This window comes from Poecilia mexicana, unplaced genomic scaffold (assembly GCF_051168715.1).
Source record: "Poecilia mexicana isolate PSO_F unplaced genomic scaffold, ASM5116871v1 scaffold_9, whole genome shotgun sequence".
Taxonomy (NCBI): domain Eukaryota; kingdom Metazoa; phylum Chordata; class Actinopteri; order Cyprinodontiformes; family Poeciliidae; genus Poecilia; species Poecilia mexicana.
Genome location: NW_028263378.1, coordinates 6,233,163 through 6,260,152, shown reverse-complemented (window position 1 = coordinate 6,260,152; position 26,990 = coordinate 6,233,163). Strand labels below are relative to the sequence as shown.

The 26,990-nt window shown below is 35.7% G+C and overlaps 1 protein-coding gene and 1 long non-coding RNA gene across 3 annotated transcripts in view; one reads left to right on the top strand and one right to left on the bottom strand.

Annotated features, from left to right (window-relative positions):
• Window positions 1–16,403: 16,403 nt before the first annotated feature.
• LOC106917043 (uncharacterized) lies at window positions 16,404–22,499 on the top strand. 2 transcript variants are annotated; one of them, XR_015764248.1, is made up of 3 exons: window positions 16,404–16,448; window positions 21,045–21,180; window positions 22,412–22,499. It is a non-coding gene; the product is annotated as an uncharacterized LOC106917043 (long non-coding RNA). The 2 variants fall into 2 exon arrangements; XR_001418119.2 differs by lacking the exon at window positions 16,404–16,448 and adding an exon at window positions 17,207–17,286.
• The window catches only part of rtn4r (reticulon 4 receptor), a 54,690-nt gene continuing 49,120 nt past the window's right edge, over window positions 21,421–26,990 (bottom strand). The window contains exon 2 of the mRNA XM_014985700.2: window positions 21,421–23,485. Coding sequence (XP_014841186.2) covers window positions 22,104–23,485 — 1,382 coding nt within the window. The 3' untranslated portion in view covers window positions 21,421–22,103. The remainder of the gene's footprint in view (window positions 23,486–26,990) is intronic.

Sequence of the window (26,990 nt, the reverse complement as noted above, 5' to 3'; positions counted from 1 at the left end):
ATGTGGCTACAAGAAGAGATGCTATGAAAAGGGGAAGCACAGGTGCATAAGAGCAGGAATCCAGGTGAGGATGAGGGCAATGTGCCTGAAGGTTTGGAATAATGTCCAAACCTTTGTTAAGGGCTGTTGTCAAGGCTGGTGTTTGAGCAGGACTAAAGCAGCAACATGATGATGGGTAAATAATAATAATAATAATAATAATAATAATAATAATAATAATAATAATAATAATAATAATAATAATAATAATAAAACAAAAAACTAAAGAAAGGTCCACATATGTATTTTTTTTCGCTGTTTGGTTATTAATTTAAACATAGCACAGACAATATGTGTAGGTACTTTGTATGAAAATTTGTAAAATTGGGTGTATTTGGGGGAAACTCTGACCACTAGAAGACAGCAAAGACTTTCAAATCCAACCATTGATGTGTGTAAAAAATGCATCCACAGGCATTAGTAAAATTAATTTGCAACTTTGGCTGGTTTCAGATAAAGGGTTGAATATACAGTGAAGCTATGTCTACAAACTTTATTTCTGTTGAAGGATCCAATATAAATCTGCAGTTGACTGACACTTTGTGAAGTTCACCAACAGCCAACTAATTGTGGGGAGCTGTGATTGTATGTCTTTTTCATGATCTTTCATGTGGTATTGTTTCATGTGCTACCTTTTAAAGCAAGAAGCCGAGGGGTATGTTTCCTTTTCAGCACGATACCAATTATCATGAAAGGCAGGAAAAAATAATGTGAACTTCAAAAACCGGATTTCATGAAAAGAAAAGGTTTCAAGAGCTGACGTTAGATTTTGAGAATAATGCGGAATGATGAGTATTAAAACATGGAGGTTTCAAGGGGATTTTTTTTTGGTAAGTAAATATGGATGACTGACTTTCACCAAATTGTAACAAGGACTCACATCTTCAGCTGCAAGAAATTACATTTTATATGTCGAAATCACAATATAATCCTGAGAATCCAAGCAAACGATTATAAGCGCATTGATCATCTCAGAAATGAAACTGATAACAATATATACATTTTTCTTTTGAAAGTGTTTTATTTGATCATTTTCCATGCATGTCCATCTTAAAGTCTTGTTCTAAACATTCTCTTGGACTCTACAACTACCTGTTTTTTTTTTTTTAGGTTTAGGTTGACATGTGTTACTGCTTGGATTTGGGAAAATATGTTTTATGAAAATTTACTGGTGTTGACTGGAAAAAAGGTGATAGTAGAGACTGCAGGTTAGTCTCTCCTAACTACCACTATGAGGGTTAACTACCATTGTTACGCTCTCTGTCTTACCCTAACAGTTTTTTGCAAGAATGACACACCTACATATTCCTACTCTTCTTTTAAATTTCACTTTTATTTCTATTCTATGAACTATGTACTGTACAGGTTGTAGTACTCTAACCCTTGGTTTCATAGTAGTATTCTGAAAAGTATGAATTTACAAGGAGAAGCTTTATCTGGTGCCACTGGGAAATGATTTTTAAACATGCAGCATCCAAAGCATGGAAAATGATTGTGATAAATTATGAGTCCTGAACTGCTGAAAAACGTTTGAGTCATAACAACCAGCCAGGTAAATAGTAGTATGAAAAATGAAACTCACTCTGACTAAATCAATGCATGGTGTGTTCATCCACCTAAAGATAATAGTGTTATTCTAATATTGCATATCAATTACAGCTGTTGGCAGGGGGACCACAAAGATCCCATTTAAATTCACAGATTTAAATGGGATTCCTCCTGAGCAACTTGCAGCTGATCCATAAAGATGACTTTTTGTCTACTTTTTAGTCCCAAAGCTTGACTTTGAATTCTTTATTATTTTATTTGGGTTTACACATATATTTATGAAAATACACTTTATCATGGGGCCTGCAGCTTTTAATGTTGTGATTATACTTCTGAACTTTAAGATATACACTAGACTGTGCTGTATATTGTTTGTTTTGGGAGCATTAATCAAATGTTTGTATGAGCTTTTTATTTGGTTTTAAAATATTTATGAAGTGTTGTACCAAAAATCAAATTACAGGGACATTTGTTTTCATTGTATGCAGATCTTTTGACTTGTGCTGTGTTTATATTCCAGTACTATATGTGCTTAGTATTAAGTATTACATTGTGAAATATTAGTTGCGATGAACGGCAAACGTTTGCTGGGAGTTCTGCCAGAGAAGAAATGCGAGTTAGAAGTTTGTTGGTAAACTATATTCACATAAATCATGGTAATAATGTATACAATCTTGCTTGATTGGTGAATGATTGGAGGCGCGGAGGAGTACTGCAAGACCCAGAGAGTTGGAAAGTGAGTGAGATGACTAAAGAATGGTCGAGCATGAGGCTGCTGATTGTGGCTGATCGAGGACCTATAGATAGATGAGGTGGAGGTGGATCGCTGCGTGACGAGAAATGCAGCAGAGGATTCCTCTAACGAGTGCTGCTTTGGATGAGTACACCGTTGTAGGCAGTAATCTGTGAAGACACATAGGAGATAAAGGTATATAGTGCACAGAGGAGCACAACATAAGCACTTTCAAACTTAAATTTCACCTAACAAAACTTGTAAAATGTAGCCACAGGCAAATAAAAAGGAGGTCTATCTCATGATGACCAATGTTCCAGTTGAAAGAGTATGAAAGCAGATTTCTGGGGATGATAACTGATCATAAATTGTGCTGCAAGCTTCATATAAATGATGTAATAAAGTAAATGTCTAAAACCTCTGCAATATCATATAAAACCAAAGATATCCAAGAGCATAAAACTCTATACATGCTTTACTGCTCCTTAATGACTTACTGTGTGAAAGAAAGGGGTACAGATAAAACCAACACTAAACCAATTTGTGTGCTACAAAAGAAAGCTGTAAGAATTATAACTGTTTCAGGTTGGAATGAGCCAACCATGAAAGATTTATTAAACGACAAGGCTTAAAATTCAACGACAGCAGAAGATTGAGTATAAATTAAACATATTTTTAGAAAAAAGAAAGGAGAGGACAAATATTTAAAGAAGTGAACAGATGTCAGAGGGCAAACTATAAGTAGGACAGTGTACATTTTAAAAAGTGTACCAAAAAAATCAGTATTAGCTAATATCAAACTCTCACACTGAGATTTACTTATTTTTTAAGACATGATCTTGACATAATTCTGAACTTTGAAACTGTTTTTTCTTGTTGTTTTGATTCTGTTCAAAAATAAATCCTGCCACATGGTCATTTAACTGGTGGGTAAAAGAAAAAAAATGAAAAGGAAAACATCCAACAGAGATACAAAGCCATTTTAATTACTTTAAAAATAGCAAATGATACACATAAAAACAAATGCTCTATGGTTATATTTATCTCTACAGTGAATCTGATCAAACGTGTAAAACTTGGAGTTTAACTGTAATGATGTAACCAAACACCATGTTTTGCTCAGCAGAAGTATGCAGGGCCACTGAGCTCCAGTAATTTGGTGCCTTGATTTTTAGAAGCTGATAGAAAGGATTTAACTTTCCTGGTGCTCCACAGAGCATCAGATATTACGTGATACTTTTTATACTTGACAGGTTTAGTAAATTCCTCTCATTTTTTTAATCCCTCCACGGTTACTTTTACTCACTTTCATCAAACAGTAGCAAGAACTAGTATTAAGACAATTCCATTTTTATTCAAACCATCATTCATTTTTCCTTTATCGTTGAGGAAGTTACAGTTTTCAGGAAACTTTGGGATTTCTAAAGTTGTTCTTCAGCTTGTTTTCTGGATTTCTCCAGAGAACTGGATGCTTTAAGTTGATTTTGTTGTGACTTACAAATCCTTTTGCTGTAAGCTCTGAATCTTTAGTAACATAATACTGTTCTTAATTGCATATTTACCTGTTTCACACAAGTCTGCCATGCGGGCGAACCCTTTACGTTTGACATTTCATTTAATGCTCAGATCATCAAGAACATGCAGGAAAGTGTAGGAGGACATGCGAACCAGCATGCTGAAGAAGATAGTGCAATAAATCCAGGTTAGAGACGTTTCCTTATTCAAGTGTTTTGCACGTTCAGTAAGACAGCACCTGGCAGCTTTTAGCCATAATCACACATTCCTCGCTTACATTTACAGCAAGGTGCTGTGCAGTCTTGCAAGACAGCACACAAAAAGTGTAAAGAAATTAACTTAATTTCCATATTAAGTTTGCTTTTAAGGACCAACAAACTTCTAATTTTCTGAGGATGTACAATGTAAATAAGCTTTTTAAACTTAATCATCAGCGACTGTTAGAGGCCAGTGAATTAAGTATGAAATGGTCATCATATTGAAGGGGACAATACCAAAGAAATGTTGTCAAATCATTGTTATGAATTAATAACAGTGTCTAGTTATATTTTCTAAACAGTATATGCTGTTTCCACCTATGATTCTGTTTTAGCAGCTGCTTACTACATCAGTTTTTTTCTTCACCGAGTGTCAGTCTGACATCACTGCTCTTCTACCTATTGGTTTTCAAAGAGAGTCGTCATCTGGCACAACAGTGCAGCCATTTAGATTCAAACAAAAATTATTTTTTCATTCATGAAAAAATGATAGGGATAAATAAAATATGCGGAACACCTGCAAAGATGGAAACCATTAACAACTCGCTGGTAAAATGGACAATTTGAAAAAACAGTGGAGATGCAGCCGGTGCTGAAAGAAATTTCACCTGAATAAATCAGCATATGATGGAACTCAATTGTGACTCTAGAGAAAGTGAAGTCAGTTCATTCTTAGCTGTGCCAACAACAGAAATCGCTGGAGGCACATCAGACAGATCATAGTAGCATACCTCATTGAAGACCTGGCTCAAGAGGAATTTAACTGGGGAAGAGGGAGTGGGCCGGGGACAGTAAGTGGGCTTTTTATGCAATATAAATGCATAAATAATATGTGTATTGCATTATTATTATAGCCGTTTACATGAAACAACCATTTTTAATAATAATAATAATAATAATAATAATAATAATAATAATAATAATAATAATAATAATAATAATAATAATGAGTGACATGTAATGGTGCTTCAGATACCAGAAAATGCTGGGTAATTACAGCATTTTCTGTAGTTAAACTAAGCTTTAGCTCAGTTTATGCTCAGCTAAAGCTAAGCATAAACTTTAGCTCATATGTTGCAGAAACCTTAGCGCTGAAGTCTTTGTAAGTGCAAAATCAGACTATGTGTAAAAAAATAACTTATTATAGCAATGTAGCCCATGCTAGCTATAATACAGACAAACATATGTGGACTGTGAATGAGGGACTCTTCAGACCCACTGTGATACTGACATCACTTCCTGTTCTCTTCCTGTTCTATGCCATCACTATAGACAAAAACTTGTCAAATATGAGTTACATTTTAATTGTCCTTTCAGATTAATAAATAGCATTTGAATTTAACTGAATTTTGAAATGCTCGGTAGGTACATACCACAGTCCGTTGCTCTCAGAGAAAACTTGGCCAGACGAACAGAGCATGTCTGAATGTCTGATGCCAGAGGTGGGGCATACATCCATATGGTTTGTTTTTTATGAGTGCAAGGAGAAGACAGATGGAGCTTGGCATAGAGTGGTGGAACTTTCACTTTAATCCTTATTCCCTTGGCTGAATCTCTTTCTGGTGCTATTAACAGTGGCATTCTGCTCCCAACCCATTAATTAGCAGTGTAACAAAAACTATATGTACTTTGCAGAAAAGATGAGAGGGGAAAAAATGCTTATGCTGCACAATATACTTACGCATTCAGTAGAATACAAGTAGGTTGAACAGTTCAACAGCGTTATTGTGTGAGGCTCATATTAACACATTGAAACTTTTATGTAAGCCTATACAATAGCTATATCTTGGATAACATTAACATTTCTCCTCATCAACTTTGGTCCTTTTTGGCCTTGGTCGACATTTTGTCTTCTTTTGTGAAGATTTGTTAAACTTGAAATTTTATGGCTCTACATGAAAGAAAAAAAAATATCAAAACCTTTTAAATATGGATCACTATTTTTAAGCTGCTAAATACAGTGAGGCCCTTGGTGGTAGCTTCACATATCCCTCTAGTTCTCACAACTAAGTGCTGGATTAAACAAAACGGTTGCATAAATTCTCAGAAGTTATGCCATCAAAAAATGACAGATCAGTGAAAACTCTTGTCAAAAAAAAGCAGAGTGACATTTTCTGTGTCAATATACTGATTGACAGGTACATTTTATGGTGACATGAGTCAACATTAAGTGTCATAACATATAATCCTTTATTAGTAACATAGAAAATACTCATACTGTCTTAAAAATGGCTCAGTTTGGCCAATTTTATTGATGAAAGTTATAGTTGTGATGAAACAGAGAAGTGTTAAGACTTGTGAAATGTAATACAATAATCCAGAGCTGAAATACCAGCTCACAGATCTTAGTAATGAGTCAGAGGCAACACTGATATAAAGCAGCTCTTAGCAACTGTGGATATGAAATCAGTTAGTACAGTGATTAAAATAAAACTAAGTTTTAAGCATTTTTCAGTTTATGCCTTAAATATTTAAGTTTGTAAAAACTCGACTATTATTTTCAGTATTTCTTACTCTCTACAGAATGAGAACAAAATATTGTTCTCTTAATGTTTTGATTGGAAGTAAAATGTCCAGTGATCCCCATGCTTTTATAAGAAATTAAAGGCAATTGTAAGGATTTTGAGCTGTTCGCTCAGATAGTGATCAGATAACTGACCTACACAAAAGTTCTAAGGCTTATAGAAAATTAGATAAAAAAAACCATACAGGTAAAAAAATTAAGATCGTTGAAAATTCACCCAGAGATTAACTTTGAACTCTTGAAAGTAACAACCTGGACAATTGATCAATCGCTCTTTAATACCACTTTCTTGAACTTATAAATATAAAATAACATTTGCTGCAATGAGACTATAAAAGTTCTGCTTTGTAGAGTTCTACAAACTGTAATACGTGACAAAGCTTTCAAACGAAATAACCTCAGTAAAATAATGACAAACGGTAAAATTGAGAAAAGGCTGAGCAGAAATATGGAAAAGCAACTCCGATACATGTATTATGTGTTATGTATGAAGTACATTTTCTGGGTCAGAGCTGGTTTACATTGTTAGGAATTGAGCCCATGATTAAACCAATGTGGTTTTTGTTCTTCATCTTAAATGGAACATTTGGACTCTGACATTTTAAGTTTATTCTTTTCCACATTCCCTCTGCTGGTTGTTATGCTTTCGATAAAAATGAACTAAACATGTCTTTGCATTTTGCTCCTGAAAAACCTTATAATCCATATTATTTGTGCAGGTTTCAGCACATTCTAAATCAGATGTTTCATGTCTTAAGACCTGAGCGCTTTGTCAAAAAAAAATTCTCAGTGTTTTCTTTGCCTTGCACAGAAAACTTATATTAACTGATTTTGCAATGTTTTTCTTCAAAATCTCCTCAACACGTCGGGCTTAAACTCCCATAGCTGTCTGTGCGTAATAGTGCTGGCTCAAACAGAGGTAATATATGCATGCCTCTGAAACAATCAGTCTTGTTTATTCAGAGCCCTTGAACCTCCAGGATCAGAAAGTTTCAGCAATGAATTCTGATTTGCTAAATCCCAGTGCAATAAATTGCCTCAACTCTCCACAAACATGAAAACAAACTCTCCCTTTTTCTGCCACCAGCTGTTAGTTCTTTGTGTCAATAGCAGTGGAAAAGCGGCTGGATGATAGAAACATGGCGCATTCACAATTTGTTTAATAGTTCATCTTTGTTCTTTCCCAGTGTCTTACTCCATCTTCTTTATTTCTCTTCTTCTGAAAGATATTTACATCACACAACTTTTTCTTATTACTGCCTGCAGTTGAATGGTACTTATTTTTGGTCAAGTCAATCTTCACTCAGGAATTAAACCTCATTTTACTGAATTTCAAATTCTAGAACATGTGTTAAGTAAAGGGAGGAAACACTGTGCAGGGGGGATGACTGTATGATGTGCAACTTATGCTTTTTGGAGTACAGTCACTTGGTAGGATCCGCAGCTTTGCTGAAAACGCAAAACATCAGTTTATGGTCCAGCTGTCATTTTTCAACTTTAATGAGAGAGGATTGAAAATGTAATTGGAAGAGTCAGAAAGTGCATCATTTGCTGAGAAAAATGCAGTTGCTGTTTGAACATCTGCTTACTTGTCGTCGTCTCTAATTAAGATGATAGATGATTAGGTATGCAAAACCACTCCTCTTGTTACATGTCTTATTTTTCTTTTGTCTCATTAGTTGTTGAATGATCACAATTTATAGGTGACTCATAATAGTAAGACAAAATATATGAATATTTCTGTCAAATATTCTAAGAAAAATACTTTTGTTTTAACACTAAAGTTACTTGCTAACTCTAGTAACAGAGGCCAGGATTCAATCATTTCTTTCCTCCTGCTCCTTTACAAACTGAAAATGGTGAAATTTTACAGTAATTTTTAGGAAATTTCAGTTTATATATATTGACTTTCTTGCCACATCAATAATTTTACTTAAAACTTATTTTCAATCAATCAATCAATCAAATTTTATTTGTATAGCACATTTCAGCAGCAAGGCATTTCAAAGTGCTTTACATAATTTTAAACAGTGAGAAAGAAAAAGAAAGTAATAAAAAGATAAAAAGAAAAGATAAAATCACAGCCTAACAGGACAAGGCCTCCAGCCTTGCAGCACCAGGCTCCGTCCGCCTGTTTCGCGAAAATTTTGCGCTAGGACTTTCGCTGTCCTACGCGGATTTTGTGCATTAATTGGTTACCTGTTAGTCTAGAATTTACAGGGTTTTATATACGCGCAATGACTCCCAGTCACTCGCAAATACATAGAAGGCATCAATTGCCATAAGCAACTGTAAACAGGTGGGTTTTAAGTTGAGATTTAAAGGCACCCAGTGTTTCAGCTGTTTTACAGTTTTCTGGAAGTTTGTTCCAAATCCGTGGTGCATAGAAATTGAATGCTGCTTCTCCTCGTTTGGTTCTGGTTCTGGGGATGCAGAGCAGACCAGAACCAGAAGATCTGAGGGGTCTAGATGGTTGGTACAGCAATAACAGATCTTTAATGTATTGTGGTGCTAAACCATTCAGTGATTTATAAACTAACAACAGTATTTTAAAGTCTATTCTTTGAGCTACAGGGAGCCAGTGTAGGGACTTTAGAACTGGTGTTATGTGCTCTATCTTCCTGGTTCTAGTGAGAACGCGATGTTCTTTTGATGTTCTTAAGCATGTACTGTTCACATGTTTGGAATAAAGATTTTGTTCACTATATAATTTACTCCAACAGTCTTCTTGTTCCTACATAGCTGCAGTTTTTGAAGCTATACTGAAGCTAATCATTATGCATGTTTATACATGAAGGTGTTTCTGTTCGTCCATCATTTCTTCCTCTCAAAAATCCAGCTCATAAAATTTTCTTATCTATCTAAAACAACGTTTTCTTCAAAATGCCTGAATTTTTTTAAATGTATTTTTCTTCATAAAAATTTAAATCAATAAATAAGAGTGAATAACAGTGACGTTGCTTTTTCCAGTACATATTCTATTCCGGGAGGTAGCTTTCAGTATTCTGTATAATTATGTCAAATTATGTCAAAGCCTTTATTTCCCCTTTGGTTGTAAGTCTTCTCTTTGTGGAACCCATTGGGATTTTTGCAACGTTCTGCAAGTGTCCATCTCCAGGTCTTTGATGTTGGAAAAGCTTCATCAAAAAGCTCCATTGCCGTCACTCTGGGCTGTACATCCCTTAACAGATTCTTGACAGGATCAAAGTTTGGATTCTAGTTTAGCCACTTCAAAATTTAGACACAAAAAATATGGAAGATGTATTTTAAGTTGGAAGGCAAATGTCACCTAAAGCAGTTTTCCTATACAGTGTGATTGAGAATCTTTCTAAATAATGCTGTTTGTGTTGGGATGGTATACTTGTGTCATTGTAATTCTCTATGTAGGGGATAAAATCTGCTTAATAATGGAAATACCTTCAAAAGAGCCTTAGGATAGTTTTGCTAATGAAACACAACAACATTACACTTTGGATGAAAACATGGAGAAAAACTGATTAATTCAAAAATAACTTTCTCCTGTTAGTCTTACCCTCCTCAGATATTTTTATTTTTCTTCCTCTTTTTCATTGTTTTCACTAATACTGTGTTTTAAACATTCCTCTGAATTGAATTGAATTGAATTGAATTGAATTGAACTGAATTGAATTGAATTGAATTGAATTGAATTGAATTGAATTGAATTGAATTGAACTGAATTGAATTGAACAAGAGCAAAATGGAGCTAAGAGGAGAAACTTGGGCTGTGGAGTGATATACTGCATATCAGTCTATACAGAGCACTCAGATTACGCTTTTTAATCACATACCCACACCAGCAGGGCATTATGTGGTGGATCACATTGCAGTGACGAAGCATTACATTAGGACTTGAATTGGGTGGGATATTCATTCCATCACTAAAATTCCCCATGGCCGTCCAGAAGCCCTCTCTGTTTGCTGGGTTTAACATAACAGCTTGAGACTAGATGTCCCGCCAGATGTTTGTAATCTCACACCGAGAAGCTCATGGCTGGGGTCACAATCAGATAAGGACACATAGGCAGGGATTATGAACAGTGAATGTAAGGAAAAGGCTATATATTCCACTCTAAGAGCGGATATACTGCAGAACCCCTCTTTCACTATGATCAGATACCGCTCCCGAAACATCAACTTTAGCAGAGATACCATCATATTCACTACTATACACACAGCAAATATGGAGAAAATGTGTACAAACTCCTAACTTTGAATAAATTAATAATAATGCCAATGAAAGTCTTGCCTACTCACTGTTACATTTTCAAACATTTAGTCTAATTTAGTATCAGACTGTTAATTTCTGGTCTGATGGGCGGATGGATAGACAGACATGTATTTTTCATCATCTATACAATGCCCAGTGAACTCAAAAAGAAAGCGCCAGCAAATTTCTTTTGCCTAGTTTGTAAAGCCCCATTGAGAGCGTATGGTTGTGTGGGCAGGTTAATGGCATCATCTTGAGAGTAGTTCTTAATCACGAACTGACTAATGAGATGGGATGAGCTGGAGTTATTCAGCAATAATCAGCCACACTGGTTGCTCCTTCACTGCCTTGCTCCATCTTTTTTCATGTGTTTTCATTTTGCGTCTTGTTTTCTTTACTATCAAACATAATTCAAAAGGTTTGGCCAAACCTGTGGAATAAATGTGAGGACAGACAGAGATGACAAAATTGTACAACAAGAAACTACTTCACTTTGTATTGAGAAACAAATGCAGAAAGGCCATACCAAAGGCCCCTCTTGTGAAATATTACAAAAGGAGTGAAAGATTTAATTGTGACCAACTAATAAAACAAAATAACATGTTGGTTGTTTGTCATTAAAATCAGATTGTACTTAAATCACAAAATCAAAGTAGCTCAACAAGGAAATCAATTTAATCGCATTTTCTAATGTTTTGTTATTCTCTAGCCTGCAGTGTGGTGCACAAGATTTTTTTTTTTCAACTCCTCAGTACAGAAGCATGTTTCACTCCATTAGAGAGTGAAAATTGGAGCCATGAAAGTCTAAAGAATTGGACATCAGTCCCCCTAAGCCCCAGAGGTACATCAAGAAATGTTGGTTTGCCCAGCTCTTCCTGTTAAGAGCATGTTCTGACTGTGAAGATGGCCTAGCAGCAGAGAGTGCATTAATGCAAGATGTAACTCTGTCCTGTCCTGCTGTTCTGTATTTTATTCTGTAAACTATGGGACAGGATGTTGAAATGTTGCAATGAAAACATTTGTGTAATTTTGAGGTTTTCACCTAAAAATAAATGCTTTATGACGATGAAGGGTTATTTGTTTATTGCTTAATTTATGCATGAAGCTATTGCTGAACCGTAGAGCCAATTTAATGACAAAATGCTAGTAGTTGGAGTCTTGTTTATAAGACTGATATTTTCATAATAAACGAGTGATCCTTTAATGTGAATATTCACATTTTTCAGAGCTGCAAAATATGAATGCAGGTTGTAAAAGGTGGGATTTGGCACCTCAACACATAGCAATGCTTCAAAAAGTAGTTTTGCTGCTCTTTGGGTTTTTGAAGGGCAAAATGTTTAAGAAAATGTATTAAAAATTGATATAGTCAGCAACAAAAATATTTGCTATTAGTGTGTTAGGAGGTAAATGATAAATGGACCCCCAACCAGGAGGGATCAATCCACTGTTTTTATTATAAGAAAGTTGTTTTCAATTTAGATCCTGAGCCAATTAGTCAGTATGTCATTAATTACATGAAAGTGTACACCAGCACTGATTTAGCTCCTCAGCATAAAGTTTTTTGTTTTTTTTTGCAAGTCAAACACATTTTTTTATATATATATATATTGCTATGATAAGCTTTACGGAAACCTTAAAAGGAAACAGAATTGGTAAAGATTCACATTAGCATTTGTGGATTACTTGTTATTTTTAGTTTGGACTCTGTTTTAGTCCGCAGTGGATTAACCACTCAGAATGCTGGTCAGTGTTTTATTTAGTGGCCCTTGTGTGAGTTCTGTTGACAGACGGGGACATTTGGTTTGGAGCAGATTACTGGACAGTATGCTAGTCTTCAGATGATAACCCCACATCAGCACAGATCTCCACATGAACTGGCATAAAATGGCTAATGGGAAAAAGAGTGTGTATTTGTGTCTGTGTGTGTGCGTGAAGGGTGGTGGGGATGTGTATGTGGAGAGCTTTATTCTTTTTAATCATATTAAGTTGGATCATTAGATAGACCCATTTACACAGTGCTTTTCATGAGGTGTGTAGGACCAAATCCTATTGGATATCAGCCTAATCTATTGCAAAAGCTCCACAGTCGGTTGCTGCAGCTTTGTTGGAGACTGTATCTCCCTCCGCTGATGCCGGGATGTGAACATCTAACATTTATTTTTCTGTATTAAAATTAGCAATGTTTTGCAATTCTACGTCTAAATGGTTACTGAAAAATAATAAGCACACAAATGGTTAGATTCTCAGCGTGAATAATACAGCTAATCTCTTTCTTCAGAAAAATCTCACATGGTTTCAAAATGATCAAACGTGTATTGTTGGAAATTTAGAAAACGTTTCTATCTAGTCCATGGTTCTACCATTAAAATTCTCCCCCATAATAAAAGTGAGCATTGTACTACTTAGCTGTTTATTTATTTATTTATTTATTTATTTTACCTTTGCAGTCTATGTCCTGTTAGTTTGAAATGAATCTGACCTTTCTCAGAGGATGAATGCTTTACTTTAAGGCCATGTCAGTCTGAAATGCTCAAAGATTATTTCTCAGCTGCATTTTGTCGCGTGAAATGCAGTCCAGTCCTGATAAAAATAGAACCATGATCCCCATCATTTAAAAGAGGATCAGGAAGGAGGTCCTGCTGTTATGACCTTTTGAGTGCGCTCTGGGGGTTGACGCCAGTATGGTGACAGTTGTGAAGTCGACTCATGAGACCACTTAAACAGATCTAGTGTGGTTGAATTACGAGACTCAATTCCCTAATGATGTTTGGCTTTTAACGTGTCACTGTTAAGGCTACATGTCGTGCAAAATAACGCAACATCTTTGTAAAAAGCCATAATACTTCATAATACTTCATAATGTAAGCACTTATGCTCCATAAAGCAATGCTAAATATAGAGCTGTTGGTCAGAAAGTATATTTTTGAGTACAGCTAAGATGTGTAAAAACAATATATAGCCTATAACATTCTGGAGATCAACATTTTGCTTTTGGACATTTAAATTACATTTTTTTTAATCAGTCCAAACTTTACTAAGCAGAGTTCAGTGAGAAAAAAAGAGTTCTGTTTTTTTTTTTTTTTTTTAATGCAGAACATCTGGTTTTAATTTTAAATAAAAACAAAACAAACAATATGGCAGTACTTTTCCTTTGGGGATATTTTTTAGCTGCCATAACAATTGTCTTGTGTCTAGTATCACATGTTCTATGGTTTATGATTGTGAAAATATAGAGTATTTTGTGAAGCATCAAGTCCTGTTCCAATTATGAAATTTGTATCTATTTTGGTAATAGGGGTACAAAACACAAAATACTGCATCCTTGATGTAACAGCACTCTACTGTTTGTTTTTCTTGAAAGAATTTTAATATCAAACATGTATATAAGAACAGTCAGAGCTTCTTCATAATGTTGTATTACATTAATATACATATTTATATAAGTATATCCGTTTTGGCCTGCCTCATATTTTACCTGAGGCATTTAAATTTGCATTAAGAAGATAATGAATATTTCTAAAGTCTTATGATCTTTTGCTCATTTTAAAGCTGTGTTGATAAACCCATCTATTTTGAAAAGACCGAACAGATCAGTCATTTTCACTTCTAAAGCTTTAGATATATATCGGTGATATTACAATCATGAACTCTAACAGGCAAACATTTGATGATAGTGGCAGAAATAGAGTGCAAAATAGCAACAGAGAGAGAATTGTGGAGAGATTTGATTGAAACAAAGACTGATACACTTTGAGAATTTAGTATGCAGATCAGCAAGCAAACTTTTTTAGACCCTGTGTTGAAGTTCTCAGCAGTGAGCAGTCTAAACTTTCACTTATAAGCCTTCGCCTCAAGCCATAATATCAAATATTTCAGTCACATTCACTGAAGCTAAAAAAAAAAAGTGTCTTATTACTTATGATCAAAGGGTGCTGTTTTCTGGAAGAGACATAGTGCGTCTTCCAGAATTTGCATTAGAGTTGAAGGCAGGTCATTTTCAGTGGATAAATAGCCATTGAGAAACAGGCATGATCATGTTGTTTTTGCTGGATTTAAGATCTTTTACTTTTAAGAAGAGTTTAGTTGGGAAAATGCTGTGGGTGAAAAATCTAAATGTGGGAAATCTTGTTTTACCCAGTTAATGAGGATTGCAAAGTTAAAAGGGAAAAAAACAACAACTTTAAGCTCAAGCAGTATAAATAGATGTTATCTTTTTGCTCTTCCCTAAGAGCTTATCTTCACACCCATCCACTATTTGTCATTCAGGCTCTCCATGAAAATATATGGACCAACAGTTTTATAAGGTACAATTTTCTGCCTTTAGAACTGCTTCAATTCTCAAAGGCTCAACGTTCATAAGGGCATCACGAACAATACATGGACAGTTTGGTCCATACTGACATGATAGTATCTCACATGCTACATATGAGTTGTTTGCACATTCATAAAACAAATATCCCATTTGGACTGATCCTAAGGGTGCTCTGTACTGTAGTGACTGTGAAAGTCACTACAATACAGTGAACTCATTGTTTGTTTCAAGGAATCAGTTTGAGATGTTTTGAGCTTTGTGACATTGTGGGAATTGCTACTGTTGTCATTAAGGGATGGAGATGTCACAATGTCACATTGGGTGCTGAAGCACACTCTAAGTGCTCACCAAGAGATTTGCAAGAAATAGGATTAAAGACTTTTTAAAGAAAATGGATTATCTAACATCAACTTTTTTGAGCTTTATATCAGGTTATAATGTTATTCTTTCATTTAAAACATACTTGGAGTGTTGCTTTGATCCTTTCATGCACTTTTGAGGAATCCTTGAATCTCCCGTGGCAGCCATTTGCCTCCTGTTTTCACAAAACTCCTCCTTGGAGCTGCAGTCTCCAGCCTGGTGGACTATGCACCTGCTGGCGTATCATACAAACTACTTCTCAGTCCAATGCTCCTAAGAACAGTTAACAACATCATAAGAAGCATTGTTGTGGTGTATCAGAAAGAGTAGGATATTCTTAAATAGACAGAGGCCTAATTTCAAATTTCTTTTAAGTCATTTGAAATTAGCATTTTCAAAACTGAAGGTGACATTTTGATTGTGCTATAAAATGTCTTTACATACATGGAAAATATATAATACTTACTTTTTAAAAGTTTGGAAGTGAAAAAAATATTGCTAGATACTCCAGCATAATTCTGGGGAAGGGAGAAGAGTCGGTACGAGGAAAGATCCCATGAAATTTGCATAAGTTGAATAATAAGATTTATGAACCATTTCTTTTTAGATAGCGTGTTGGGGTATTGCAAAGGTCCAGTTGAATCAATTCAGCTGAATGTGATGCACCTAAAAATGCCCCCACACTACTTTGGGTTGTTTTATAAATTTTAAATATTTTCATATACTATTTATTTTATTTTTTTTCCAAAAATGAACAAATTATATTTTGTTAGAATTTTTTGGAACGTTATTCTGCTGTATTTACATTGCTTTACTGGTGTTCAGATGGGGGCAGTAGCGGCGACGCGGAACCTTTATATAGGGGTCGTTGCTTCCGGGTTGGTTTTGTGACGAACTTCCTGTTTGTCTCAGACACAATCTGGATGCTAAAGGTAGCGTTTCCGTCGTCTTTGCTAAATCCTGTTTTACTGTTCTTCAGGTCACTACTCTAAAACTGCTCTGTAAGATGTTTACCTTTAATTCTGTCATTTGATAGCACTGTGATACGGTTTCTGTGCACCTTATTGTTAATACTTGTAAGTTTTAATCAGCCTAGGTTTAGATTGACAGGAAGCCAACCTGCGCCGGGGAACTCTCACGAGGTGAAATGATTGAAAACCGCGATATCTTATTAACTCCGGGCTTTAGGAGTTTTATTTTGCTTTTGTTTGAATAATATTCAGTGCATGGTGCTTGGTGTCATAAAATAGTTAAGAACCTGAGAGTAAAGTGACTCTAGTTGAGTTTAAAGGTAGAGAAACTATTCTTTGTTCATGAAGCGTGGGAATTCAGACGTTAATGTTGGAATAATGCCATGTTAAATTTTATATATAATGTTTGTAATTCTGTTTTGATCAGTACTAAGTAAGTTTGATGTTTATACCAGTTAATGAGCAGCTGAGTGCAATAAAGCTTTATAAATAGTCAATTTATCCTATTTAATATACTGTACTTCGGTTGTCTTTGTCTAAGTGAGGGATGATGATGTGGAAAGGGTAAACGGTAAACAAGGTTTATAAAACAAAAGTTAATGTAAAAGATTAATATTGTATACTGTAGAAGATTTGTTGGTTAACAAGTAAATGAGTACATCTGGATGCTAAAGGCAACGCTTTGGTGATTATTGCTGAATACTGTTTTACTATTCGTCAGATTGTGTACATCACTGTTGTAGCAGTTCTGACACTTGGGATCTGTAACATGAAGGAACAGCGAGAAGTGGGCAAGCAGGTGAGTCTATGTAGGAGTTTATGCTGGGCAAATGTGGAAGACAGTGGAAGAAGCAATTGGCTTTAGTCAATCCAGTGGAGATAAAAGGAGGAGTGTGAATTGCCAAAAAATCAGGAGGGATTTGTAGAGGAAAAGTAAGTTATCAAATCCAGATTCTAACAGTTTCTGAACAAAACATTCACTGAGGCGCATTTAGCAATCTGGCAGTGAGCTGATGTGTGGAGTGGGCTTTAACAGCAGCAAAAATAAAGTTTTGGAATCACCCAACCTTAGTCCAGAACTAAAATAAATAGAACGTTTGTGGAAATCACAATCTGACAGATTTGGAGAAGTTTTCTGAAAAATTAACATCTTCCCACTGAAGAATACTAAATGTTCGACTAATACTTGAAGTGCTTTCAAGTATTAGTTGACATGTTTGGACACATACAAACGGATTATTTTATTCTTCCGTTATGTATTGTTTTTCTATTGAACTGCATATTGAATCTTTTATCATACATTGGCAGTGGGAATGGTTCTGAAAGGATTTATCATGGTCTCATTTCTGACATGACAAAGCAGAAATTTTCACTGAGGGTAACACTTTTTAAATTTAACTTTGGTAGTGGTACTACCAAAGTGATATAATGCTGAGAGGCTGAGAGAAGGAAATATTCTATCAGGGGAAGAGTTTTTTGTAAGGCTATTGATGATAAATCACAATAAGTGATTTTCATTTTGTTTGTTTTTATGTATTTAGCAACTCCCTTTGTAATTTCCCAGAGGTATTGTATAAACAGCCTATTTATTGCATTTTATTTATAAAGGAAAAAAAAAGTAAAACATAATAAAAGTCTGTTTATGATCTGATAATTTACAAATATTTATTTACTCTACTTGACGTGGACTTATCAAACTGATAAATTCTATACAATACAAATTACCATTGAGCATTTGCAGTCGTACATCTTGCATGTTTTTTTTCCCCATGATTAACCAGTCAACGTGTATACAGTCCTTAATGTAACTGTATACATTAAGGACCAAAAAATAAATATACTAGATATAAGGTTAAATTGTGGTCTTTCACTCAATTGATGAGTGACCACAAAAAAAAACAAAAAAAAAACAGATATAAGTATTTGTAAAACATTTGATGTTATCAAAAATAAAAGCTTTATAATAATAAGATCCTTAATTAAGTCATTTAAATTGTCCTTCAATTCCAGCCCAATTGGATAAGCAAGTGTTGACAAAGGATGGATGATTTTAATTGTCTTTTTAATCTATCTTAACTGCTATGCCATGCCTGAATATATCAAACTTTTTAAATCCAATGTCAAGATAGCTGGCATAGAAACCAGTATAAAAGCCCTTTTCAGGTACAGTTCTGTTTACCTTCTTATGTATTTCTTCAGTTTTTGCTTTTTTCACACTCAGATCTTTCAGATCATTACCCATACCCCAAACCAAACAGGGCATTCATATTCTAAAGTAATACCATATAATATATTAAGGAAAAAGTATTTCTTAACTATCCTGGTTCTAAGTGAAAATATGTTAGGATCTTGAGTTGTTTTGTGGTTTGTTATTTTGTGTTCCTTAGTCCTTTCCGTTAGTTCTGCCTTGTCTCTATTCTTCTTAGTGATTCTAGTTGTGTTCTTTTCTTGTCTTGTTGTTTTCTTAGTTACACTACATTTTTTATGTTTCTTATGTCTAGTTATTTTGTTAGATTTGTTGTCTAGTCCCCTGTGTACACTCCCTCGGCCCCTGTGCCACTTTTCCTTTTCAGGGTTTCCCCCAGAATACTTGCTAAGCCCGGTGTTCGGGGCGCCGAGGCGGTCCACTGTTGGTTCAACTCGGTTGACTAGTGGATGAATATTTCTTCTGACTGAGAAGTTGCAGTGATTTCTAGGGCAGCTCCCTCCACGCCTATTGGTTACTGAATCTCAAATGTTGTTCCCTTCCAAAGTGTCACTTGATTTCCTAGATCTGAATGAAAATCTACTTTATTGATAAACTCTCAACAATAGAAACAATATTATTTAATTGTATTTTTTAAATATCTCTGAAATAAAAATCTGTTACTTATTTAAGTTTGCTTTCAGTCTGTATAAAACGACTACTGCTTAAAACAGCTGGATAGATGAAGTTAAGTCTAGCTGAGTAGCAGGCTGTATTGCTCATGTAGCCATTTTAACATATAGTAGCTGTGGGACTTGGCTAAGGATTTCCCCCACCCCCTTTTTTTTTTGTTTAATGAAACTCTGTAGATATACAGAGGATGCCTGAATGAGTCATGTGCAATTACTGGTGTCCTTGAAGGCTGCAGCTCATATACGGATACAAACCCCAATGAAGCTGTTTTTTTCTGGGGGTTGGGACTGTGTTATTATTCCCTGTTGTTTTCTCCCCAAAATCAATTTTCTCAGTTTCTATGACTGTATACCCTTAATTGACAACATCAAAAAAAGCCTCAGGTCTTTGTGAGGACCCAGTCTCCTCATTCAGCAAGATAAACTGAGCATTGTTGACAAGTTCTCAGCATAGATTAAAGCGCACTGTAACACTACATTGTCTCAGCGTGCGGACACCCCATCACGGATGTGTTTCAGGCGACTTGTCCCAGAAGGGACGTTTCATATGAAGCATTATGTTTAATATTTCATACTAGTTTTTTTATGCAATGCCTTGAGGGCCTCTGCTGCTCTGATAGTCAATGTTTTGATGTAAGGTGTTATTTATAAAATATTTCTGTGATTTTCATGCACACTTACATAGGATGCTCTGCATCTGCATTTGCAATGTATAAACCTCTAATCATATTCTGAATTTTATTTCAACTTCCTGGGGCAAATCATTCTGCATCATCACTTCATGTGCAGCACCCATTTAAAACTTGTAAACATAGTGGCTGGATGGTTGCTGATATTTAACTTTTTTGAAACATAAGTGATTATAGTATTTTTTTTCTGCAGTTTATAGCAACATCAATATCAAGAGACCAAGAACACAACCTAGAGGTGAGAGGGATCAAAGAGGACTGTTACGCTAATTCCAGCAAGACCAGTTTTTTTTTTTTTTTGCCATAATACAGTAATTTGGAAAGTATGACTCTAGAAATCTAAAAACAAAGTTGGAATGTGTTAATCTGCTCCAAAACCTTTTTATTTCAAACAATAAATTATTTTACCGTTTTTCAAAATATATTAATACCTTTGCTTATATATAATTTCATGTAATAATTTTTTTTTTTTTTAAAACCTTGTCATATACTTTTTTAATTTTGTTCCGTTTCTCATTCCCTTTTTGCCAGTTGACTCTTGTATAATTGGACAGATTGACTCCTGATCAAAGCAAGATAACTTTTAAATGACCTCCTCAAAATGTTCTTACTGTATCAGTGTAACATAGAACATTTCACTAATCCACTGACATCCAAGCAGGTGTTAGTATCGTCAATGATTTGTATATTAGCATTGCAAGTAATGAGCAAGAACATAAAAAAACAATAACAACTATGTTTGTGTGCATGGCTTGGAAAACTGCAATATATATTTTGCACATTATTTTGTTTCTCTAACAAAGCTGAGGTCACCTTTGCCAATGATAGTCTCAGAGAAAGAGCGTATGCATCAGTGGTTCCGAGAAATAAATGAATTATCATACTACTGTGTGATTAAATATTACATTTTTTAAGGTCTTTCGTTTTTGCCATTAATTTTCTTTAGACAGAGCTTAAATAATATTCCTAACCATGATGCTCTGTTTTACAGGTCAACGAATGTAGTGACTGGTGTTCCAGCAACTCTCCCAGGATGGCAGGGATATCTGGACCAAGTTCATGCAGCATGTCACAGACTGAGGTAGACTGAAGAAGTCTGTCTTTCACTACCAACATTTTTGCAGAAGGTAAAAATATAAAAATATTTAGAGGAAAACTCAGATGAGTCCGATTAACAAAGTAAAATACACCTCCAATGATACAGTTTTGCAAGTCATACATATCAAAATGGCTGTAATGACAAAAATTGGCCAAAAGGCCATTGAATGGTTTGCTAGGCCAGTGGCTGAAAAAAAAACACAGAAAAGAGAACAACATATATCAAGTGGTTTTGGTATTTCAGAAAAATACCACACAAAATAAACATCTATGAAATAAGAACTTTTATTCATAATATATTCATACTTGTACACAAGTAAAATAAAATGCATATCTATGATTCCATTGCAATCCCCAATGAATAAAAGGACAGCATTCATTTCATAAATGCTCCCCATATATCCTTTCTGTCATGAAAATATAGAACTAAAATCCAGGGGAGGCAAAACATTTGTTTTTATAAACATAAAAAAAGAACATTACAACAAATGTATGACTTTGAATAAATAATGAGAGGGGATTGTTTTTTTCTTCTTTAAACAGACCAAACATTCTTTGTGTGCATTCTGTCTCTGATTTCCTGTATGAGGCTTTTTTCCACCTTTTTTGTCCTTCATTTTGTCTTCTTGTGGTCTGTCTAAGCAGTAAAAGCTTTTAGGGGGGGGAAAGGAGGATTCTCCAAAGTGTATCTTAGACACAGTACAATTGAGTACATAGAGAACAAACAATTTTGGGCACCAAATCAATATTTACATTAGATCTGTAGTGTTCTGTAAAGGCATCCGTTTCTTTTATGGTACTCTTTTCATTATTGTTTGTCTCCAGCAACGTTGGATCAACATGACTCCTTGCTTCTCAGTCACTTCCTGTTGTAGGTGTCACTGGATCTTCTGTATCATTGTCATTAGCATAAACATTCTTGAGTCCTTTGTGCAGAGAGTTGTCAGGAGTCCTAAGACATGGCTAGAGATATCCAAATCATGGGAATGACGAGAAAGTGCAACACTTGCAAAGTAGAGCTCTGGCTTTTACTGCAGTGGGAATCCAATTTTGTTTTTTTGGAACACTTCTTTTTCTTTTTGTTTGATGCTGTAGATGATTCTGGATTCTCTATGAACTCAGGGTTTAGGTTTTCCAATGTCTTGTCCAGGTTGTTAGATAAGGTCCCCAGTGGCCCATCATTCTGCTTATTCTGGGTCTCATTTTTTGTTCTTTCTTGCTGCTTGTATTTGGTCTTGGACATGTTCTCCTTTTCCTTAGGGGGATTATTCGTGATCTGGCGACTCTTTCCAGAAAGGATGGAGGATTTGTCATTATCTCCAAGACAACACTTGGGAATGATGTCGCCTAGAGGGCTTTCAGTTGAGGAAAATTTCCCAGACTGTGCCTTGGAGTTAAAGAGAGTTGTCTGGATTTGTGATGTATCGACACATCCCTCCAATTCTTCACTTTTCAGCTGTTTCAGATCCTTTCCTGCCAGGAACTCAGGGACATAGCACTCCAATTCTGAACTGGAGCCTTTGAAACGTTTGAACCAATCCCACAAGGTCCTTGCACGGCAGTCACAAATCCACTGATTCCCATTTAAGCGCAAATACTGAAGGGAAACCAGAGGATCCATTGTCTCCCCAGTCAAGACAGTAAGGTTGTTGAAGAACAGGAACAAGGATTTTAGTTTCCCAAGATCACTAAAAGCCCTGGGTTGTACAAAGATTACCTGGTTCTGGTGTAGCAGTAGCCTGTCCAGATTTATTACGCCACGAAACATGTTGTCTGTTACTATCTTGATCTTGTTATTATGCAGGTAGAGATAAGTGAGATTGGCAAGGTCCACAAAGGTGTCATCATGCAGAGTGCGAATGTTGTTATCCTGCAAGTAAAGATACTGGAGAGAGAACATTCCTCTGAAAACCCCAACAGGGAGCTCTGACAGGCCACACCTGTGAAGGTGGAGGGTGTGCAGCTTAGTTAAACCCCGAAAGGCCGTTGGGTTAATGGTGCGGAGGTTGCTGTTATCTCCAATGTCCAGTTCCTCCAGTTTTTCCAGACCAAAAAAGGCTCCAGCCTCGATGTAGGTTATGTTGTTTGAGTAGAGCCAGAGAACAGTAAGATTGTGGCAAGAACTGAAGCTAGTGGACCTCACCACTGTCAGCTTGTTACTCTGGAGGAATATCCGTTGGCTCCGTACAGGAATCACTGTAGGAATGGAAAACAGTCCTTGTTGTTGGCAAGCCACAGTGGGCTTGGGCTCACTGTAGCACACACACTTGGCAGGGCAACTGTCAGTTTGAGGCAATAGGTTCAGCCACATCACCAGGAAAAGGAGTCGCCCCCCTGTGGAGACATTAAGAAAAGACACAAGTGGATCAGTAAATATTAAATAAAAATATAACCTGGAAATCTGTAGAGAAAAGAGAATCTTGGCCAGTGTTCACAGAAAATAATAAAACGGGCAACCTTTCAGTATTCCCTAGACAATGAATATGCTATTTGTCTCTTTTGAATAAGTGTCAGCTGAAATGTAATAAAAATCAAACAAAATTCCAAATATTCTTTTGATATGAGCTTGATGTTTAACACGAATAAACAGAACAGTTAATCCAGTTTAAAAATTGATTCACTGGATGTTTTAGCTTTGATGTTGTTTGGATTGAAAGCAGCAGGAGTCCTCTCAACTGCTGACTCATTGTGAATTGGGTGGATGGCTGCTGTATGGAATTAGCTTGATCTAATAAGGCAGACATAACTAATGGTGTTTTAGTGTTCCTGATGCTGACATTGTGCCTGATTGTGGGAGAAAAATCACCATGCCAAGCAGAAAAAAAATGAAAATCTGATAATGCTACCAGGTAGCCAGAACCAATTAATTATTTTTGGGGGAGCTAAAATATACCAGCATTACCCTTTATTACATAAAGTGTCAGTGTTAGGGTTTATATTCAGGAATGACCATAAATTCTTACCACATAAAGGGAGTATCTTGAGATTTTTTAAACAGAATATCAAATAGGTTTTGAAAGGTCATGCTAGAAGTCTGTGTAACTTAGTTTGTCTTCAGCGATTATGTGGAAGATGGAAGTAGCTCTGTTGTAAAAAAAAAAAAAAGTAAACATCCACTAAAGTGGCTTAAACGTACACTCTTGTTATACAGTGCAGATCACCTCTTCTGGGTGCATATAAAGACATCAATACTGTTTAAACTAATCTGTGACATTAGAAATATAAAGAGATCATAGATTTTCATCTTCTCACAATCCAGCTGTAGACTGTTTTTGCAATTTATCAAATCCACTGCTCCTTTATACTAAATCGTTCCAACTTTTAACTTGATAAAATTGCAACTCTTATCAGTTTCCCCTTTTGAACAGTACTTGTATCACATCCTGCATGATATTTTCATGAACAATTGTAAAACAAGATTTTAGAGTTACCAGATGATATGAATCAAAATCAAATAATTAAAGATCATCTTCTGTGTTGACTCACTATGTTCTACCAGAATCAGTTTTAACAACTAAAGAAAAAAAATTGCTTCATCAAATTTCCTTCAATCTTTACAATATAAATGATCAGACTTTAATATTATACAGCATCATTGCTTGAAGCATGCTGTATGCTTAGCAATTAAGACCAATGTTTATTTTATGTTTTTACCCATGTTTAAAAATAAAACATACGTCACATTTGCTCACATTAATTATTTGTGCATGTTCTCTGCCATGGTTCAGATTAAAAGTATTATAGCTGAAATGGGGTTAGATAGCCACACATAAACGATCCGCTCTGATATTACACTACTGTTCAGCTCAGTAAAAATTTAACATTATCTACAACCACTCAGTCATCCTTCATGTACAGATGAAGATGTCAGCATGTCAGAAACTGTGATAATCATACAACGGGAGATACACCTCCAATTCTCTGAATCCCGTTAAACTCCGGTCCCTCCTCAAAATTTCCAATCTTCGCTCCAATACACATGTAAGGAATCCGAGGGATGGCAGGCATGACAGGTGGTGAGAGTGGGGGAAAATGCATGAGCCGTACTCATCCCTCCTTACATCCCGCTGCTCGCCCCCCTCTCATTCGCCTGCAAAGTGTTGTGGTGCAGCTTATCTCTGGACCTTGTTAAACGGGGCTCTGGTGTGGCCTGACAGCAGCCCTCTGCTGCACTTTCCTTCCAGCCTCCCTGCTCAGCCGTCAGACTGCCACCGGAAAGCTGTCAAGACCTTCCACTCTTTCTGCACCGCAGCACTTTTCCCTCAGCACTGACTAACAATAGCGATATTTTACCTCACAGCACGCTTCATGTATCTCCTCTGTCGTCTTCATTTTTTTCTCCTCTCGCTCTCCTGCCTGTTCATTAGCAGTTTATTTCACCTGCACCTCATGTCATTGCACGGATTCCACAGAACGAAGCAAAATATGTCTTGTTTTTGTTAGAAACTGTTGAATGAAAGAAATAATCCCTAAATGTCGTTGAACCCCCAATAATTCTCCTGAGTAAATTGCGTTATTCTTTGAGCAAAATTCTAGCATCCCAACAGAAGCCTTGATGTAACATTAAGATTAGATCCTGTGTGGTTCAATCTGTAGCAATGATTCTCAAACTGTTGCACATGTGGTTTTTGGGCTGTGGTAATCTGAATAAATGTTTTATCTATGATTTTTTTGATGGAAAATATGAACAAAGTGATGAAGTGGTCATAGACAGACATAACAACAAAACAAAATATGTTTTAACACAAAGATCATAAACTATAGTGTGAAAAATGTAAAGTCCATGTTAATTCTTATACTATTTTGCTGTAACATAATCAGCGAAGGAAGCTTTTTTTTAGCTCCAATTATAGACAACTTTTTGTCGCTTGGCAGCTATATTGGATTCGGTGGAAATGGTTGGTGTGAAACATCCAATTTTCTCACATGAAATTCTGACTTCCAGTGGCATGTAAAACTGGAATTCATTACTGAACCACGTCCTTCCACCAAACATGCAACATATTTGATTTTGTTAAAAAAAATAAAAAAAAATCTCTGGGGGTGCTGTGGTGGCGCAGGGGCAAAGCACAACCCACGTAATGAGGTCTTGGTCCTCGTGGCAGTGGTCGCATGTTCGATTCCCGGCCTGATGATATTCGCTGCATGTCTTCCCCCTCTCTCATTACCCTGTTTCCTGTCCAACTACTTTCAAACAAAGGGCACTCGAGCCAACAAAACCTTTAAAAGAACTAAATAGGTCGCTGCCATAAAGATGTTTGAAAATATATATCAGTGTGGTGATATTTGGAGATAACTTTTTACTGTGGTGGTACTTGTAAGATGACAGATTTAGGAGTACATAAAGTAGGCATAGCCCAGTCACCAGGATTAAGGTACACTAAGGATTTAAAAAGTTTCTAGTTCTGAAACAACTATAATGTTTTTATATATACAGTGTATATATACACTGTATATAATTAAAGTTTAATTACAAGAACTTTAATTAAGTTCTTGTAATTAAATGCTAGCAAAAGTCTCTGAATGACCCATGTGTTGTCTGGCTGTATAGAGTTTCTCTGGGCTGACTCTCCCTCACCTGTGTCAGTGCTCTATCTGTTAAACCTAGACATTAATTCCTTGTATTTTGGAAACAGAATAAAATTCTGGAGTTTTAGGAATATGTTGAAAGAAACTGACATGTGTACATTAAATTATCTGATTTGTGACTGTCAACAAACAAAAAGGGGTTCCAAGGCTCAGGTTATGTGTCATTTTTTATTCCTATAAGTATGTTAAACAAATTCTATGATGGAAATACCCTTGACAATTTTCTATTGAATGGTAGGGTTTGATCTTG